Source organism: Ascidiella aspersa, chromosome 9, assembly GCF_963924565.1.
Source record: "Ascidiella aspersa chromosome 9, kaAscAspe10.2, whole genome shotgun sequence".
NCBI classification, from domain to species: Eukaryota; Metazoa; Chordata; class Ascidiacea; order Phlebobranchia; family Ascidiidae; genus Ascidiella; species Ascidiella aspersa.
Window position 1 is genome coordinate 3,669,625 of NC_139455.1, and position 19,662 is coordinate 3,689,286.

General features: G+C 35.4%; 1 protein-coding gene across 1 annotated transcript in view; it reads right to left on the reverse strand.

Annotated features, from left to right (window-relative positions):
* Positions 1–17,381, reverse strand: part of LOC146131937 (centrosome-associated protein 350-like) — a 53,057-nt gene extending 35,676 nt beyond the window's left edge. Inside the window, exons 1-19 of the mRNA XM_083397147.1 lie at positions 17,246–17,381; positions 16,820–16,891; positions 16,107–16,227; positions 14,975–15,554; positions 14,477–14,624; positions 14,129–14,240; positions 13,818–13,919; positions 13,302–13,478; positions 11,805–12,011; positions 9,527–9,703; positions 8,294–8,497; positions 7,668–7,767; positions 6,868–7,234; positions 5,973–6,091; positions 5,122–5,316; positions 3,794–4,068; positions 2,130–2,390; positions 1,032–1,499; positions 186–376 (exon numbers count right to left, since the gene is read on the reverse strand). Coding sequence (XP_083253273.1) covers positions 186–376; positions 1,032–1,499; positions 2,130–2,390; positions 3,794–4,068; positions 5,122–5,316; positions 5,973–6,091; positions 6,868–7,234; positions 7,668–7,767; positions 8,294–8,497; positions 9,527–9,703; positions 11,805–12,011; positions 13,302–13,478; positions 13,818–13,919; positions 14,129–14,240; positions 14,477–14,624; positions 14,975–15,554; positions 16,107–16,227; positions 16,820–16,891; positions 17,246–17,350 — 3,981 coding nt within the window. The 5' untranslated portion in view covers positions 17,351–17,381. The remainder of the gene's footprint in view (positions 1–185; positions 377–1,031; positions 1,500–2,129; positions 2,391–3,793; positions 4,069–5,121; positions 5,317–5,972; positions 6,092–6,867; positions 7,235–7,667; positions 7,768–8,293; positions 8,498–9,526; positions 9,704–11,804; positions 12,012–13,301; positions 13,479–13,817; positions 13,920–14,128; positions 14,241–14,476; positions 14,625–14,974; positions 15,555–16,106; positions 16,228–16,819; positions 16,892–17,245) is intronic.
* Positions 17,382–19,662: the final 2,281 nt, after the last annotated feature.

Consider the following 19,662-nt stretch of genomic DNA (forward strand, 5'->3'; position numbering starts at 1 on the left):
GTAGTCAGACTCGGGACTTGAAAAAAAACTACGTAAGACTAGTCAAGTCCCGCAACGCAGTCCTAATTGTACACCGGTAAGGCTATAACAGAATGTTGTAAAGGTGAAATAACATATCGTGGAAATATTTACCAAGCACGTCATGTGTATGACCGACCCTATTTGTGAGTTGCTTTGTAACTGACCTGTAATATCTGGGCAATCGAGACGGTCTCCTGTTGCGCCATAGCCACCGCCTGTGTTCTTTCCGTCCCAGTGAGTTGGTTCATTGTTTCGTCAATTGTCTCGTATCTGTTGATCTCTAGCGCCAACTTGTGCTCCAAAACGGCCGGCGAAAATCTGAGGCTGCCTTGGCTGGCAACTGGTAGGTTCACCACTGAAAAAACAAACGTTGTATGTTTAACCTGGTGTATTGAGATTTCTATGCTCCCAGGAACCTTATAACATCAGATCGGTAAAAATATATTTGCCAACAGAAAAAATTTAAAAAATTAGAATTCAGGTTGACAAAAATATGTCTGACAACTTAACTAAATAAAAAATAAAAGAAACAAATATAACATCAGGTAATTTAGACCGTTAAATTAATTTAGACATGTTAGTTGAGTTCTAAAAAAGTGTTCAACTTCACAAATCAGAACGAATCAAAAAAGATTGTTCAAAAAATGATTTATCTTGGACACAAATTGAACTATTGCTCGCTAAGGTGCAAAATACCAGGAAGTATAGTTAAAAAAGACCAATCGATCAATTGAAAAAATAGTTTTTTTTTTAAATAGTTAGTTGACGTGCAAATTGTAATCGGAACCTGTAAAGCATATATCCGGTAAAATCTTAAAACCATATATATTTATAATATCAGGAAACATAAGAAATAACACGAGTCTATCGGTTCAGTTAAAAATACTCATAAACTGAAAAAACAGGTGCAATTCTCTTAAACAGCAATACCAGCAGAACTTACGGTAATCAAGCATCACGCTGTATAACTTCCTAAAACCCTTAAACCTAATAAAACAAGCACAACAAACCTGGAGGCATGAGATCATCACTGACGTCCATGCGGCTATCGTCCGACACCACATCCTGCCTGGCGCTGTCCGCTACTTGGTCCCTGCGCAGCGACTTTGACCAAGTGATGAGCGCCTTCGGGTCGTACGAGGACGACTGAAACCTCTCGGAGCTTTTCGAGCGATTTGCAGAACTGGGTGAGCGCTGGGTACGGGAACTGCTCGAAATGGATGACTGGTGCGATCGGGCGCTGTGGACCTGCGGTGCCGGTTCCACAGGATCCAAGGCCTCGGATTTCGATAAGTTCCGGCGTGAGCTACTTGGAGCACTAGAGGCGCCGGTCGAATTAAAGTCGTCGTCGTATTTTTCGGGCTGGGTGCGGTTTATTGATGACGATGAGCTTCTGAGTGGAATTTCTTCAATACTGAAGTCGAGTGGTGGTACCGGGGCGTCCCCTTTGGGGGTGACTGACCTAGCACGATTTGCATCTGTATTAAAAAGAAGAATTGTTGTAATCGTTAAAAATCTGTAAAATTTGGTAGAGCTTTTGGTACAAAAAAGTGTTTTTTGAACAACTTTTTTTTTACTTTTTTTATTGCTTTACCACAAAAACAACCGAATTGAAAAACAAACAGCAACTGTTTACCATGGAAAACATTAGGGTGACAAGTTATTTAACTCACACCAGGTTTAAAGGTGAAATAAGGCGTTCGTCAATCAGGAAAAATGCTTGGGTTGAAATCTTAGTTATAATTAGGTAAGGCGAAAATTAAAAAAAATAATTAGGTAAGGGTTAGCGAAAAACAAAAATGAGAAAAGTGAGGTAAATATAAAGTCCATCTATTTAAAATAATGGACTTAATAAAGTATTTTGTTTATTTTAACTTTAACACTCAACAAATTAAAGTGTTTATGAAGCTAAACAACAAGTCTAATAAACATCGGACTTAAGCCATCAGATCGAAATTAGACAACGTCGGAATAAAACCAAAATAGGACTAAAACCAAATAGTCGGCCCCTTATCCGTCGAAATAAGACCTAAATGGTCAGAATAGGGCCTATAGAACCATTTACACTCTGTAGATTAAAGTGTTTGCAAAACCTATAAGAATACAACCTTCCACCGCGGGAGCAGCAGGGGCAGGAGGAGGTTTGTAGGATGCTCCGTTATCCTGCTCCTCGAAGTCTCTCCTGCTCTTCTGGAGCTTGAGGTACTTGTGAGCGAAGAGGTTGGGGATGCTGTACTTGTCTCCGTCCCTCCGCTCCCAGGGAGCCTTGGATCGCTCTTCCTCTTTCCTTCTCTCAGCCTCATCTTCCTCTTTCCTCCTGCGATCCCGATCCGAGGAGGAGAGCTGGGGGTGGAGGCGCGACTTCAGATCTGAGAGAGAATTCATGTCATTGGTGAGGAAATTGCAAGAAAAGCTCAAGTTGCTTAAAACTCCTATTAGGTTGCTTGAAATTTGACCGCTTTAAGTGCGTAAAACTACTTTAAAGTTGCCCAAAACTGCTATAAGGTTACTGAACACTTATATCAGGTTGCTTCAAATTACTTTTAAATTGCTTGCAAGTTGCTTAAGACTGCAGTCCGGTTTATGAAATTCGCATAAGTTAAGTCTCAAATTGTCTAAGAATAGCAAAGCTACACTTTTAAGTTGCTTACTAGTAACGAAACGATTGGCGTTTGCATTTCAGATGTGTTTTATCCATTTTATTTTGGCTGTAACCTGTCAGACAGCTCTTTTATCTGTCAACACACCCGTGCACTGAAAACCACTTTAAAATGTTGTTTTCCGTTGAGAACTTGGTATTTCAATGCAATTATATAATTTATATAAATAAAATTATATAAAACTAATATTATGGTTAAAGGTACAGATTCTGGGGTTCACCATATTTCAGGGATGGCAAACCTTTTCTTCGCGCGGGTCAAAAACACGACCTTATCCTTACAAAATGCACAAGTGGGTCATACTGTATATTTAAATATGGCATATGCTAATTTTAGGCGAAAGTGTTATTGTTTGGGTTGGTAATTCAAGGTTTTTGGACGATTTCCAAATTCGGATTTCCACGAAAATTAAGAACCTAAATAGTTAACAAATGCTGCAGCATTTTTATGGGATTACAGGAGTTGAACAGAAAGTACCAGGGTTTTCAGAAATTTTAATCTTGGAGCTCTTCACTTTCCTCCCTTTCGCCACGCGTTACGTTTCACAGCGATAAACAAAATGCTTGTATTTGTCAGGTTTTTCTGCACACATTTGTTGAAGTGTAGTTAATGTAGGCCTTTTGGGCAGCCCTAAATTGAACAGTGAATTGTTTTTTTACATTTATTCTTTGCCGAAGATGATATATAACATTTCGGTATTTCTAGAGAGACAAGTGGTGGGTCATTGAAAATCTGTGGCGGGTCAGTGGTTCGCCATCCCTGCCATATTTTAAAGTTTTACAATTTGGGCTTGGGGATTTTAACTTGGTCGATTAACCACTCAGTCTAATGACAGCGGTTCGGAGGGAAACATACAAATGTGAATTATTCTTAATTGATTTAACTCATCTACTTTTTATATTAGGCTTCTATTAATGTAAGGCGAAAAACAATGCTTACATGTTTGGAGCACAATGGTTAAAGGTTGTAGCAAGACGTGGTAAGAATATCAAAGCTTATACAGAAGTAGGGAGCATTTTGATGTCGAAAAGCCTGAAGGGTTCCTTCCAAGAAAATTTCAATGCCAATTCGCAACGTTATATTCTGCTTTAGAAAAAAACAAACCAACCAACCTTGCAAGAAATCGGTTCCATCTGAAAACAATTGCTTGTCTTCATCCTTCATGTGGTCCGCCCATGTGGAAGACCTCGAGCTGCTTCCGGCGCAAAACTCCTTCCTTGTTAGGTCCTCCATGATCTCGTGCACAGAGCGATCCCTTGGATCCAAGGTGGAAGAGCTGTTGCTCCTGGAGGAATGAGGGTTGTGATCTTCATCTTCATCTTCTTCGTGTCTTGTTGATTCCAAAATAGTTTTGCCACTTGGCAGTTCCCAAGTCTCCAAGGCATGTCTGGTTAAAAAACATTAAGAAAGAAGGTAAGAATTGATAATAAATTGCAAAGCTAAAACGGTTTGAGAATATCGACATAATGCTTGTATCAAAATGTCTTAAAGATAATGTGGATCTACAGGCTTTGCAATCGATTATCAAGCTACATTACGGATCAGTGTTTAGCAGGGGTTCTTAAACTGGGGTCCATGGACCCCTTGGGGGTGAACTAGTTTTAGGGGGTCCATAAAGGCCTAATTGAAATATTAGTGTATATTTTAAAAGTTTACAAGAAAACAGTTTAATTAATATTAAAACGGATTTGCACTGTATGTATTTAGACTCCATTTCACTTTCACATTTTTTGACCGAAATCAGCAGAAATTTGTATTGTGACGTCATTTTATGACGTCATTTTTGAAGTTTTGTTACCCTACCGTGATCCACGCAAGGCCCAAAAAAAATGTTAGGGGTCCGCGGTCAAAAAAGTTTAGGAACCCCTGGTGTATAGTGTACCCAACTAACCCGAAGTAAAAATGAATATTTAAAATATACAAAGGTTGCGAAACTTAAGTTCATGTACCCTCGCTACTAGGCAAGATAAATTATTGGGGAAGGGAGTGAATTTGCATTGCCCAATAAATCTCTTACTAGTTCCATCTTACTGCTGTAGATACTGTTTTAATTGCCTTTAAGTTTAATAAGGCGTTTGTGTGTATTGTTTCTCAAACAGATTGAATTTTGACTCTGTATACAAACATATATAATGGGTAAAATCTGTTTTAATATATAAAGTAACGTTAGTCTAACCTGCTAAATCTCACATTACACTTTATGTCAAATAAATCTTAGTCCACCATAAGGTGTGATAAATTAAGGTTAGACAAAACTTTAAAGTGACAATCAAGAGAAAAATTAAATAAAAAAAAATACTTAAAAATTTTATGCGCCTAAAAAAACTCCATAAACGTTAAATCACGGTAAAAATATCCAATACGCAAAACATATGCTAACAATTTCATAAGCCCAAACAAACTCCCGTGAACGATAAATCAATGATTACAGTTCGTCCACCTGACAGCATGGCCTTTATAGGCAGCTTGTATCTTGGTCGACGCTTCGTTTTCCTGCTGGATTCTTGCGCTGTTGAGGGCATGATCCCTCGTGTTGGCAACCCCGGGGTAGGAGTCGTCCAGGTCTGGGTGTATCCGGGGTGAATAGCGCTTGTCGGAAGGGGAGGGGCTGCTGTGCCGTGAAGTGCCAGGCAGACTGTGGTGTAACACAAGGTAGAAATGTTGCACTGAGGCTGAATATGTGATATTTGCAATCATTTTGAAGCTTGCAAGATAAATGTCGACTTCAATTTGTGATCATTAAGTGCAGAATACTCTGACAAAGGTAGTTATTCAGGTCAGACAATATTCATAGTTTTATTTGTTTTATTTTATCTTTTAATGTCTCTGACTAATACTAGTATTTATACTGTTGCATTGTTTTTAAGATATTCTGACGACGCCTTTGACGGCGAAATATTAACATCTGTACACTATTCTTCTGTTACAAGGGAAAAATAAAAAATATAGCATCTGTTTATACGATGGAATATGTAAAAGAAGATTAATGCGTTTAAATTATTGTTACGAAAAATGTAAACAAGAGATCCCAGTCGTTCATTACAATGAAAAAAACAACAAAATAATAAATGTTTTGGGTCAATTAAAATTACCGACAATGAAATTGATAAATTGAATGATTTTAAAGTTTAAGTAAAAAATTTACAGGAAAAAAAAAAAAAGTACAGGAAAAAAATCCTTTATCCAGTTTTTTACGAACATACTTCACATGATAAAAACTCGTTTTAGCATTCAATTCAAAAAAATATTATAGTCTTAAACATCATAAAAAATTCCGCATGTGTTTCATACCCGGTAGTGGATCGCAGATGCTTCTCGTAAGGATTGTAGTGCGAGAGGTCGCTGTAAGACTGCACAGGGACACCAGAAGGTCGATCGATCAATTGCTGCGCCTGCTGAGCTATTCTTTCCTGTAATTCATTTAACACAGTAGGTCGTGTCATGGCATGATTAAGGTTGCATTGCGGGTAAGTGTAAAGAAAATGTGTTTGGTTTGTTGTATTGCTAAAACCTGGGCTACAGCATTATACAAACACAACCGGTCAAGTAACTATAGTTAAAGGACACCTCTCTTGTATTGTATTTCTTTCTTTTGTATTTTTAGAATAAATTGTTTTTTTATCAAAGCTATTAAAGTGTTTTATTATTAATCAGTTAAACAGTGTAACTAATATAATCGTTCTTTTCATTTTAACAACTAAATCATTAGCTGGTTTTAGACATTTATCATTACACAGAATGACGTGAAAATTTTACCACATAATCACAGCCGTCAGCCAGGCAAACAAAAGAGAATATATTTTTCCTGGACAAGTTTATATGGTCAAATTATCACAGTAGTTTGATAATGAACTGGAAAGCCAAAAGGTCTAGTAGATGGACATAATCTTGATTGAGTCGTTTCGATCCGAGCTTGTATCATCTTCAGTTAATGTTGCTTTTATGATGTCGATCTACTCGACCTTTTTGGCTTCGCAATTCATTATCAAGCTACATTACAGATTTGTGCATAGTGTACCCATCACAGTTGTTTGTTTGAAATTAGTGTACACAAAAAATCGCAAACTGTCGCACCTAGGAGACGACGCGTAGGAGATAGGTACAAGGTTATTCCAAGCTCTCTTACAAAATTGCTAAAAAATGTGAATACTTTGGTTTTAAAATTACCACCAGAGTCTGAGCAAACCTGAAGAAGGTCCGATTTGGCCTTGATGGCTGCAATACGATCGACTTTCTCCGATTCCATGAGGCCGTATAGCTTTGGAGAGCCGGGATTGCTCCTGTGTTGGTAGGCGGCACTTTTCGGACTTTTGTAATCGCCGCTCAGATCAGCAACTGTGAGGTTACCGTCTGTACGGGGTGACTGTTTGGGTGAAGGAGAGAGATTGGACGTCGAATTGGCGTCGTCTTCGTTGAGGTATTGGTCGAGTTTAGACATGAAGTCGGAAACTTTGGTGGTTTTCGGTTGAGCTTCGCTCTCGAGCGAGTCGTGCTGCTTTATGCTGCGATATCGGTCGAGTTTGTCCAGAAATGAAGCGATTCGCGCCTCGTACCTAGTTTTGTTAAGGCATATTGGGTTTAAGAAAAGGGAAATTCAAATTGGGGGCATCTGTAAAATGTTGCCTATTTATATATATATATATATGCAACTTAACTTGATGGTATAAATGTATATATATCATGATTGTTATGAATGATTGTAATCAATAGTAAAAAAAAAACTCGTTTTTACAGCAAATTTGTTGCGTAAATACCTTTAAAAATTTTTACATACGAAATTGCAGATAATCTTTTGTTAAAAAGATTAAAAGTTTTGGGAATAATTTTGCAGATTTGGCAAAGGTTTAAGAAAATAAGTAAAAATATATATTTTATCCTATAAAAGTTTGGAAAAACTAAAAAATTAAATTTAGGAAAAAGATTTGGTATTCTTGTATCTAAAATTACACAAATGTCATTGAGAAACAGCACGAAAACTTTGCTCACCCGACTGCGACAGGATTTTGCCGGGGAGAGTTAAAAGATGAACCAGGATCTTTGGTGAAAGTGTCCTGAAGTGACTTTCCACTTCGTCCTTCAGTGTTGCCTGAAAATTAAATATTTAGTATTAAAATTTTAGGGCCTACATGACTTTTCCATTTTAGTTTATAATGGACATTTTTTCTCATGTCGTTTAATATATCACCATACGACTAGGGTTCACTATGCACGGATCTGTTGTGTAAGCTTAATAATGGCTTGCAAAGCCAAAAAGGTTGACTAGATCGACGTCATCTTAATTTGGACGTTTCCATACGAGCTTGTATCATATTAAGTTAATGTGACTGAAAAGCAATTCAAGCATCGCGGAACGCAATTTTTATCATTTCTGAGCAATGTCTTAATTAAGATAATGTCGATTTATATTCGACCTTTTTGGTTTGAGAGTTATTTTGAAACATACAACTACTTTAATTTAATTAACAAATCTTAAAAAACAAAAATAACGCATTATTTGAAAAAAATAATGACCGTTAGAATAACGTAGAACCCATACGAATTTTTTTCACAATTAAGTGGTCTATAATTACCCTTTTCATAAATTAAATAAGAAAATGAATATAGAAAAGTACCTTGCATAGAAGAGGACAGCAGCTGTTTCCTTCGCTTTTCCTTCTGTCGTAGATCGAGTTCGTTAAGTTGCTTCATCCTTCGTTCATTCGCCTCTTGTTCCTGCTTCTTGGCTTCGGCGAGTCTCTTTTTTCGCTCTGCCTTCTGCCTTGCCATGTATTGCTGCACCTGACTCTGGTTGTAGTGACGGACCTTCTTGATTGGCTCTGTGGAAAAAAACGGCATATGTTTTCAATGTTGAAGTCAGTGTTATAATGACATGTCACTGTATTCAAATGACTTGACTTGGACTTAATTCCTAAGTCACAAATCTTTGGTTGGATTTTTTTTAAGTTGAGCTATTTATTTTAATTTTTGCACATAAGACAATCTGCTTGCTATATGTAATTTTTTGTTGACTTACTGTTAAACTGTGGAAAATTTAGTATCGTTGGGTTGGGTTGCTGACTCTAGTTTACATTGGTATAAACATATTTTTAAATTATTTGTGTGCTGCATTGCATAATAATTCTTTTTAAAGAGATATGTGATCTATTAATTTATTCCTATACAGATACCTGTTATGTTAGACAAAAACTATAGGACAGATCCAATCCGATAGCAAATTACCTTATTACCATGGCCCAATAAGCAAAAGGGATCAAATTAAAAAGTGCAAAGGCAATTTTATTTTGGTTGTTGAGCAAAAAATGGCATTTATATCAGATCGGCATCAATATCACCATAGTAGGTACTTATATTGCCATTTGATGCAAAACCATGGACTATAAAAAAATGAACATTAAGAAAACAAAAATGGCTTCACTTAGAGTAGTGGTTCTTCATCGATGGGTAGTTATCTTAAAAAGAATAATTTTGGGAGATGCTAACTTTTTTTTTTGTTAAACATCATGAAGTAGTGTCCTACCTTTTAAAAGTAGCTTAATGAAATACAAGGCTAATAAGTTTTGCAATGAAAATTAGTTTACTTAATTATTGACAAAGAAAGTTTAACCTTGTTTCGAAGTACAAGCTTTAAATTCAATAAAATATTTTTTATGTTGTCAAGACTCTACCCAAAATAACATATTTTCGTAAATCAAACTTCAAATTTATCAAAACTGCAGCCTTGAACAAATAGTTGTAGTAAACGCTATTCAAAACTGATATTTGTTCAATTTACTACAGACCGATTTGAAGTGGGTTGCTATCTAGTAAACCAATCGCTTCAATCAATCAGTTGTCAAAATATTTACCTTTCTTTTCAGGGGATGTTTGTTTAGCTGTTCCAGGCCGTTTCTTCATTTTGGACTTGGCTGACTTTTTCGGACTCTTGGTTTTCGACTCTTCCCTTTCCGAGTCTGATCCGTCTGATGAGGACGTCGAGGATTGAAGATCATCGAGGATTCCTCGGACATTTACCGAAAGAACTTCTGGAATTGGAACATGAGTTTGGTTAAGATATAAACCAGTGTTGAAAACATGTCATTTTGAAATGATTAAGTCCCAGTCAAGTAATTTGTAAAATACCTTAAATCCAAGTCTATTTGAAATTTGAATAAATAACAAGACAAGTCCAAGTCCAGTAATAATTAGAGCAAGTCAATTTCAAGTGAATTTCTTGTCAAAAATAAAACGTTAACCTATTAAAATTGGTAAACAAATCATATATGAGCAATAACTCCAATAAAATATAGCAAAAACGAAACCCATAGCAAGCAAATTGTTTTATTTGAAAAATTTAAATAAATAACAAAGTTTTATTGAAAAAAAGGATATAACACTTGAATGTAAACCAAGATATTTGGCACAATGACCTAAGTGCAAGTCAAGTCATTTGTCTAAAAGACTTCAGTCAATGTCAAGGTATTTGAAAACAGTGACCTTCGTGCACTTCAAGTAATTGACTTAAAGCCATTATTACAGCACTGATATAAAAGGCTGCTACCAGGCATGACATTTTACAATAGCCCCTCTGGTAATTTTTGGATTTCACCCTTAAAAGGCTACAAGTGGAGACAACAAAAACCATTTCCAGAGGGGCTGTTTTTGTACCATTACATTTTGGGCTAAAATAGAACAAGATGTGGACAAAATTATAGTGCTAAAATTTAGTCAAGCTGCTCAAGTTAGACAATTGAATTTTAATTAAATAATTCAGTTGTTAGGTACCTGGGAAACAGGGTGAGTTTTCATCACATTTTTTTAAAGTTATAATCTTCAATCAATTAATGAAAAATTATCACCATAACTTAAAATTTTCAAGTTAGCGTTTTTAAGGTGAAATCCAGGCAATAAAAAAAAAAAAAAAAAACTTGCTTTAAATAATTTTGAAGTAAGGATATTTAAAATATAGACAATTATATCAATAAAGTTGCAAATAAAAGGAGATGTTTGTTTTCTTAAAGGTTAACATATGCATTTGAAATTTCATTTAATCTGTTTTAGGGAAGTGTTTACATTTCCATTATAATTGCAGCAAATGTTTCCATTCAAGTCTAATGTTTCGAGTAAAGTAATTTTAACGAGCCAGATCCATTATTGGCCAGTAAAGAAAAGTAAATAAGGCGGTTTGTACGAGCCATTGAAAAACACAATCGGTGGGCCAAAGCAGGTCTGGACTGGAGAAATCTCGCCAGAGCGATTGTGGAGATTATGGCCGGTGGATAATGGCACTCCTAAAGCAAACAAGTCAAACTTGTGTTTTCAATTTTGTCCGGGCCACTCTTAATGGGTCGACTTTGTGTAAACGGCCTCGAGCGTTCTATTGATACTGTGTAAAGGCCATAACACACTGGCACAAGCACGAAATCAGTTACCGGAGGTTTAATACACAACATACTAAGGAACTTTTCCCAAATAATAAAGAGTAGAGTCGTACAATATTGGCATTGTGTCTTGGTATGTCTTGACACACACAATAGGGGGTGGTGAAGGATATTTATCCAAAATTTAATTATTGAAATTATACAATTACGGTTGAATATACCGTTGAGGCATTGTATCAATTGAAAAGTTGTTCTGTACATTTAATCAAAAACATGGCCTAAAGAACAATTTTCAGTTGATTCAATGTGGCATTGCGTATTGACAGAAGTTTACCTAAATAACTGAAAAAATAAATAAGGGATTTTGTATTTACAGTCTGACCTAACACAATCACAGTAGAGGATTCATGAACTGTTTTTAGCCACAATGAAATATTGAAATTATGGATCCAAGCTATGGATCCCCTTATTTTAAATAACAGCTGCAGCAATGCATTTGTACAAGGTTCAAAAAGGCAAAAAAACAAAACAAATATACATAAATAGCTATGTTTTACCCAATGACCAAATATGCTCGATAAAAAATACACATGGAGTACAGAATTTAATCTGCAGTATTTAAAATAAAAGCTTATTTAAAATTGAGTTTACTTTGTTTCCTAGAAACAGGAAGCACTCATGCCACTCATAAACAACACCACTATTAATCAGGCTATATTAGTAATGTAAATAGAATCTAGTAACCAGACTAATTGAGAAACAATACCTGGCCTATCCTCGTTTGCAAAAACGTCGGCGTTGTTAGTCGCATTTGCCAAATTTTCTGCGTCTAAGCCATCAGCGGGGGCACCTGAAAGGGAATTCACCTCTTCAGATACAGCGGGGTTAGGCGTGGGGTTAGTAGCCACGTTGGGCACCGCAGAAGAGGCGTTGCTGCTGTTGCAAGAAACAGCCTCTGATTCTTGCTCTTTTTCTGCCAAACAAACAGACAGCCATGCAGAAAAGTAGCAAAAAAAAATGCAAAGCCGAAAGCATGGTAGACTTTTTTACACCCATTAACACCAAGCAATTACCACCACTTACAATAAATAAGTGAAAACAATCTATAAGATGTATATTGATTGTTTTAGTACATATCTTGCAATGTACACGGTTAATGTTTTTAGATCACTTTCCTAATTAAATAAAAGTGTAAATCCAAAATTGATACATACTAGCAAACTAAAATAAAGTGCATTTGTAAAAAAATGATTAAGTTAAATAAACAATAGCTTTTCACCAATTTTAGTTATCGCAAAACAGAAAGCGAGCAAGATAAGCTGGAAAAAAAACACAGAATAAAGGAGCTACATGCAACCCTTACAAATCCATGAAAATTAAATTTTGGTAATGGCAAACTCAATGGATTAAATAAACGCTGTTTTACATTGGAGTAATGTTGTATAAATCTTTTTAATCTTTAAGATGAAAGTTAACTTAAGGTGTCTGCGTTAACAGTAGTATAGAATAAAACTTATAAATATTTTAATATTAAATAAGCTGTCAGCTGTAGTTTGATTGATGACCACCTATAGAGCCAGCAGGTTTAAACAGGTATATATCAAGCTTTATTTAGCAAAGCAGTTCAATAGAAAGTTGGGCTAATACGGAGAGGATGTTCATTGTTGATACACCATTTAAGGGTTCATAGCAGTTAATCAATGTACTTGAAACGCCCAAAACGATGCCACTAATGTTATGTGATATATTTTATCAAATCGAGATTCTAGGTAGAACATAAATAAAATTACTATAAACTAGATAACAATTTTTTGGTTTAAATAGCATTTGAACACATATTTAAAATAATTCTCAGTCAAGTGAACTAACTGTTGATGGTGGAAGCATCAACCAATTCATCATAATATCTTAAATCATAGTCGGTTAAATTTTAGCTAGCCAAGCTCTTATAACAGGGTATCCTAATAAAAGGCATGCATAATGTAAAAAAATCTTTACTATAACAAAAAATATTGTGTGTGCAAATACATAAATCATACATTATAAAAAAATCAATATGGTGTAAACATGCAAATATGTACATCATACATGTATAAAAATATCATAATAAAAAATACGGTGTAAGGAAGTTTGTAAAATATTAATGAAAAATAAGGCTGATGCAAATATGCACATAATAAGCAATGCATGGAAAATCAAATCCCTTTCAGGCTTATCTAGCTCAAATAAATAAACATTTCGAGTAAAGTTGTTTCACTCAAACCTTTGGCAAGACTTCGTTGTTTGTCCTTAGTGGGAGGAGAATGCTGAGTCGGGGCAACTGGGGCTTTCTTTTTGGGCATGGGACCGAGAATGGCTTCGGCTACCCTCTGACCCTCTCGCCATGATGAGGGGGTTATAAGGGACTTCTTATGCACCACATTGTCCGGCTGAATTTTGCCTTTAATTTGGGAAACAATTTGCGTTTAGAGAAAGTGATGATGATGATTAAGAACGTAAAGTATAGATAGCGATCAACACTGGAATATTTTACAAAGTGACACTCTCAGATGATAAAAAGGAAATCTTTGGGTTAAATAGTTTAGAATATGCCTTTAACGAAGGAATTTTTGACATTTGGTGTTTAGCCTATAACACTAATTAGTGAGTTGCTTAGCAGCTACGTCAAATATATTAATTGAAGATATGTGAAGTCAAAGTCTGCAAATCACATTTAGCAAACTTGAATGTTAATCAAGGAAAAAACATTTCGTTTATTATAGAAATGTGGGGTCTGTACCTATTTTTCGTACTGGTTTTCCTTTCGCTGTGCGCTTTTCTTTTTTCCCTGCAGCTTTTGACATATTTGAAGTGTCAGCACTTTTGAACAAACCAGTAGCAGCTAAAAGTGAGTTCAAATTAAAATATTTTATTCATGTATAATGTATTTTATAAACATTGTCTGAAGAATATGCACCAACATCTTATAAACGCTGCCATTTTTATCACATGGTTTATGAGAAAACCGGTTTTAGTCTATATATATTTCAACAGGTACTGCAAGGAATTCAAAGTTTAAACTTTGGCATTAACAAAATAACAACTTCAAACCTTTAGGTTTACTTTCTGGTCGTAATCTGGTGTTGCTTGTGGATTTCTTGCCATCCTCTCTCCAAACTTTGCCATCGGGAGTTCGAAGCCGAGTTTTTGCTGTGTTAAAGCCCTAAAACAAAAAACATTTAAGTAAAAAAGTAGACAGGACGACTGCCATAAAGTTTTTGCGTGGTTAAGGCCAAATTAACAAATAATTAAAATAAAAAGGCGGCAAGACACTTCTACGGCAAGCTTTTTCAGTGTTAAGGCCTTAAAAAAAACAATTTTAAACCTTTAGAAAAATCTTACCATAAAAATTACCCATAACAGAAAATTAAACTATATTTATAAAAAAACACAATTTACTAGATATTTTGGTGCAGGGGGACCAGCTGCGATTTTCCTTGTCAGTAGTCTGTTGGGTTCTTGGTGCTCGGAAGGATAAGCGATGGGATCTCCATCTTTGTGCAGAACCTTGCGACCGCTGAAGCTTCCTTGCAGAGAAGAAGGTGACCTGGAGGTAGACACTCTTTAAAATGGTGAAAAAAACAAACCAGCCTTTATAACTGTTGAAAAATACAATGTTTTAGTCGTTGTTATATTTGTCATGCTAGATAAACAATCTAATAGTCATATATTCATTGTGTAAGGTTTAATTTTTTAAATTAGCTTAATTGTGAAAAACGGTGCCCAGGAAAAATATAAAAATCAGGGTTTTGCCTAAAAAAGTTGCAAGGACATGGAACCTAGGCTAAAGTGACAAATGTTATATCTGTATGGTTTTCACTAGGATCGCTAAAATAACATTATTTTTCACAATATATTGTTGTGGCATCTCAGTATCTTTCATTTTAAGTGACTTGCCTGTTTTCTTTTTGCCTCCTTATCGTTTCTTTCAGCTTTGCAAGGCCTTCAGAATTCTCTTCCAGCTTTTTCTTTTGCTTCACAGCGTCGTAACGACGATGAGGTGTTTTTGACACTTCTGATTCCACGGAAATGTTGCCACCCACTCCCACGTCCAAGCCGCTAAGACCCATAAACCGGTCGGGATGTGGCCTGTAATCTGCCATTCTGGATGTGTTTTTCACAATTCTTGCGCTGCCCGCTTTGGTGAGGTCACGACCTGGTGCGGCAACTTTGACAGAAGGCTCGAAATAAGCGTCGTAGTTGAGCTCTCTAATGTCCGCTGGTCGGTCTTTTGGGGAATCGACGTTGCTCAACAGATCACCACTCGATAGTGGTTCCTCCATTAGTTGGGTGATCGGTTTTCTGTCCGAGGTGATTTGAAAGGGAAGGCTTTCGGTGTTTGAATCATAGTTTCTCAGCGATACTCTAAGGCTGTCGGCGTTGGTGAAGTCCCGAGCGGAAAATGAAATCGCTGGTGTTTCTGGTTGTCTTAGTGATGAGGTGGCGTGACCCAAGTGCGGTTGTCCGTGTTGAAGGCCTACAAATTATTATTTTTGTAAAATAAGAGTCAAACAGGACAATGCCAGAAAAAAAAATGCACATTTGATAAATATCAAATGAGAAAACTTTTGTTACTTGAGATGACCGACACTTGTATTTATGTGGATACCAGTAGTCAATATTATGGGCAAAAGGATTGCTGATGCAATATCAAATGCTATCATTACGACGGTCAAAGAAGCACAATTGGTCAAACTGAAACATGCAAATGTAATGATTTTCAAATTGGTAAGTAAAACAAAATTCAAAGCACTCGTTAAAACCAACTACGACTAAAATCCTTAAATTGTTTTTTGTATCAGATCAGCGCCAATACAACACTAGCATCAGATAAGTACTGGTTCTAGCGCTTTATATTGCGCATCGGGCCTGATTTGATATTACTGAATATCCCTATTGTAACTGTTACTTTTATTTTTTTGTCTTTAGTGCTTTGTGGAGTGTGATCCATTCAAAATATTTAATTTTGGAAATGTTATATATTATTTTGATTGCTGGCCAAAAATGGCCTAAGGTACTAATAACTTACTGTTACTTAAAGATGTAGGATCATGTCTTTCATGGTAAGAAACAAGCGGCTCTTTGAAACCAACTCTTTGGGAATGAGATAACTTTGAGGTTTGCATTGCTTTGCGCTGATCTGTTGAGCTCTACAAAACAAAGTACATCGTTTAATATATTGATAAATAATCGCTGGTCATGTAAAATAGAAATTCGATTAAAAATATACCTTACAGTTACACTATTCATTATATATACTATACACTATATATAAATATAAACAAAACATAATAGGACATGGAACCTAGGCTAAAGTGACTTCATATAACACTATATATAAATATAAACAAAACATAATAGAGTTAGCAAGGAGATAACTGCATAAGACTAGTAGGCAGACAACTATCAAAGCACCAACAAAACTTAACCTAACTTGTATTGACATTTAGTCAATCTAGAAAGTACGGCAGATCTTGACGAGGTTAAGCAAGTGCACAACACCCAATGTAAAAAAAAACTCTTTTGGTTATTTAACATAAGGGACAATCGAAATCAACATTAGTTTTTTTCAGGTCTGGGTTCAGTTTATTAAAAAAAAAAAATGCCATACTTTTCATTGTGGACCTTTATTTATTCTAATCGCCAACAAAGAATGAGAGAATATAATTTACATGGTGTGTCTTTAGCAATGTAAAAATTCAGTGTGAATTTCAATAAGTTTGGTTCCTAATGGCACATTACCTGCGCCAACAAACTTTGATTGTTCACATGAGGTGTCTCTTCTTCTTGTATGCGACGATCTAGGCGCTGTAACTGCAATTAATTAAAAAAATTAGTATATACTTTAATACAAACATAGCAATATATCAGCAGAACTTTATTATTTCTATGAATGTCTGAAAAAATTTTAAAGCATGTGCGATTGAATTATTAGCATTTCATGATAAGCTTGGATTGAAAAAAAAATGATATAAAAAAGACTGTGGTCTAAGAAATCGTACACAGCGTTCAAACAAATATTAAATCAACGCACAATATTTGGGTTAGGGTACGAGTTAATGTCTGAGTTTGGGTGTGTTAATCATTAATATATAATAATAATTGACCCACCTATTCCTAAATGCTAACCCACACCTCAACCCAAATGATGTAAATAATGCAACCTACCACAGATTTGGCATCGTTATATTTTTCCCAAACTCCTTTTAAGTCTTTAGTTAGCGCAGCATCTGCACCGAGCACAGCGTATGTTGGCTTTAAATCTGTCTCCATAAAGTCGCCAAAAAATGGCAGTTAACACACCAGACAATTAACCCTAGTCCTAAAATCCTTTTTTTTTTAATGAAAAATATTAAACAGGTGCAGAATAATCAGGTACAAATATTGCAGTATACCATATGATAAAAACACAACTGAAGTTGATTTTCATTTTTGCAAGAATAAAAAATGCATTTCAGACACCTTGTAATTGATACAGAAACACGTTTTTTTAGCTTCTCAGTCAGCACAAAATGTAAGCCACGTATGTGCAGAATTGATATATAAGTGCCAATCTTGGTATACGATTATTCAAATTAAAAGTGAATTAACGAAAGGTGGACGTTAATCCACATATTTCTAGATTTTGGGAATTGGGTTCTTTATCTGTACGCTAATTTTTTTAACACTTGGCGTTTATTTCTATTCTAAATTAAAAAAGCTGAAAAATATATATTTTTGAGTACAATATAGGCAACGGTAATGCTCTATTGTGCGCCCACTGAAAAAAAGCAAAATGTAATACAGATTTTCTAAACAACGTAAAGCACAATGTGCACTTGCAATGGTTGACTATTGCAGTGTGCAATAAAAATACAGCGACGCAATTTCACACGCAAATTCGTTCAAAATCTCGCCAAATAACGTTACGATCTGTTTACTACGCTACGCTTTTTCGTTGAACGAATCGGAATTCGAAATTCTCAACGTTGGTGCGTTTGTTTATGCTAGAATATCCACAAAACTACGACCACCCGACGCTATATTGAGTATGCGAAATGGCACCACCCGTACTTTCCCGCGAAATCTTGTGACTTGAAAATAAAACTCTTATTTTGTAGAAAACACTGGTATTTTGCTTATAAACATATCTGTTGAGTTACTTGCTAGTTGTAATTCTGTTTTTTAATGATTTAACCTTATACTTTTTAGAATTATTTGTATTAAGAATTATTTAAATACCATTTCTTCAATTCTTGAATAACAATTCGATAAACTATAATTTTTCTTTTTGGGTAATGAAGTATCCAACTTCAAATGGTGGCTTACACGATAACTTGAGGTCTGTCGCCACTCTACTCGTTGGTTGTCTTGTTTTCGTATAGTGCTGTTTTTCGTATATCTAATTATCTATTACAGACGTGCTACTAAAATGTCTATCTAATTATTTTTTGAAGCGTTTTCATATTTTTGTAATAAAATCACAAATGACACAATTACTAAAGATAATTTATTTTTCACTTGATAATCACTGATATTAACACTGCCGCGCATTGTAGCAACAAACATGACCTGAAACTATTAAGCCTAAACGTAACTTCAATCGACAAGAACAATAAAATGAAGAGAACTTGGTTTGAAGAAAAATATAGGTAGCCTACTTACAACATTGTCATTTTGACCAAAAAGTTTCATAGTGGAATGAGAAAAACAGAACGAAAAATCAAACACAAATTGAAACACGGAAGCTCTATAGTAATATGGCATCGAGAAATATAAAATACTAAAGGAACAATGATCAAATGAAATGGAACAAAGTCCGCCAATATCAAACTCCTATTAGGATGCTCAAATCCGCTCGTATGAAAATCGAACAGTATTCTTTTTACAAGATCAGGATTACAAAAAGCGCAAGGATGCATTATGGCTCATAAATAAGCAGCTAAAACTGATTCGGATGGAACTAATCCTGAAATATGTCACTACGGACCATAATTTATATGGTACTACTAGAATATTTTTCTTGAGAATTTTCTTAAAAACAAAAATATACAAAATTATTGGAATAAAACGGCATTTAGGAATGTTTCAAAATAATAAACAAGAAATAAAATGATGTGTCTACCATATAGTTCGCAAAACGACTGGAAAAGTTGTGCGTGTAGTTATACCACTTTTAGGAGTCCCCTTTACTTGAAGCTAGGGCAGTGCTTTTCAACCCGTGGGATGGTACGCACTTGTGCGGATGAAAAAATTGTAATGCGGATGACTAACGTCGTGCGGATGAAAATGGTGCATGTTATTATTATTTTTTTTTATTATGTGTAATACAGTAACCAAATAAGCAGGTGCGCCCACTTATGCGTTATAGGTACAGTAATATAGTCTCAGTGGTTCATTGCAGCTTAAGCTATATATTTTATATCGGCCTAGGCTTAGGTATACACGGTTTATCATACAAAACCGTTCATTGTTATTTCACAAATAAAACTAAAGGATGCGAACTTACTGCGCTTGTTTCGTGCGGATGAAAATTTTCCGAAATAAAAAAGTGCGGATGGAAATTTTAAAGGTTGAAAAGCACTGAGCTATGGGCATTTTACCGA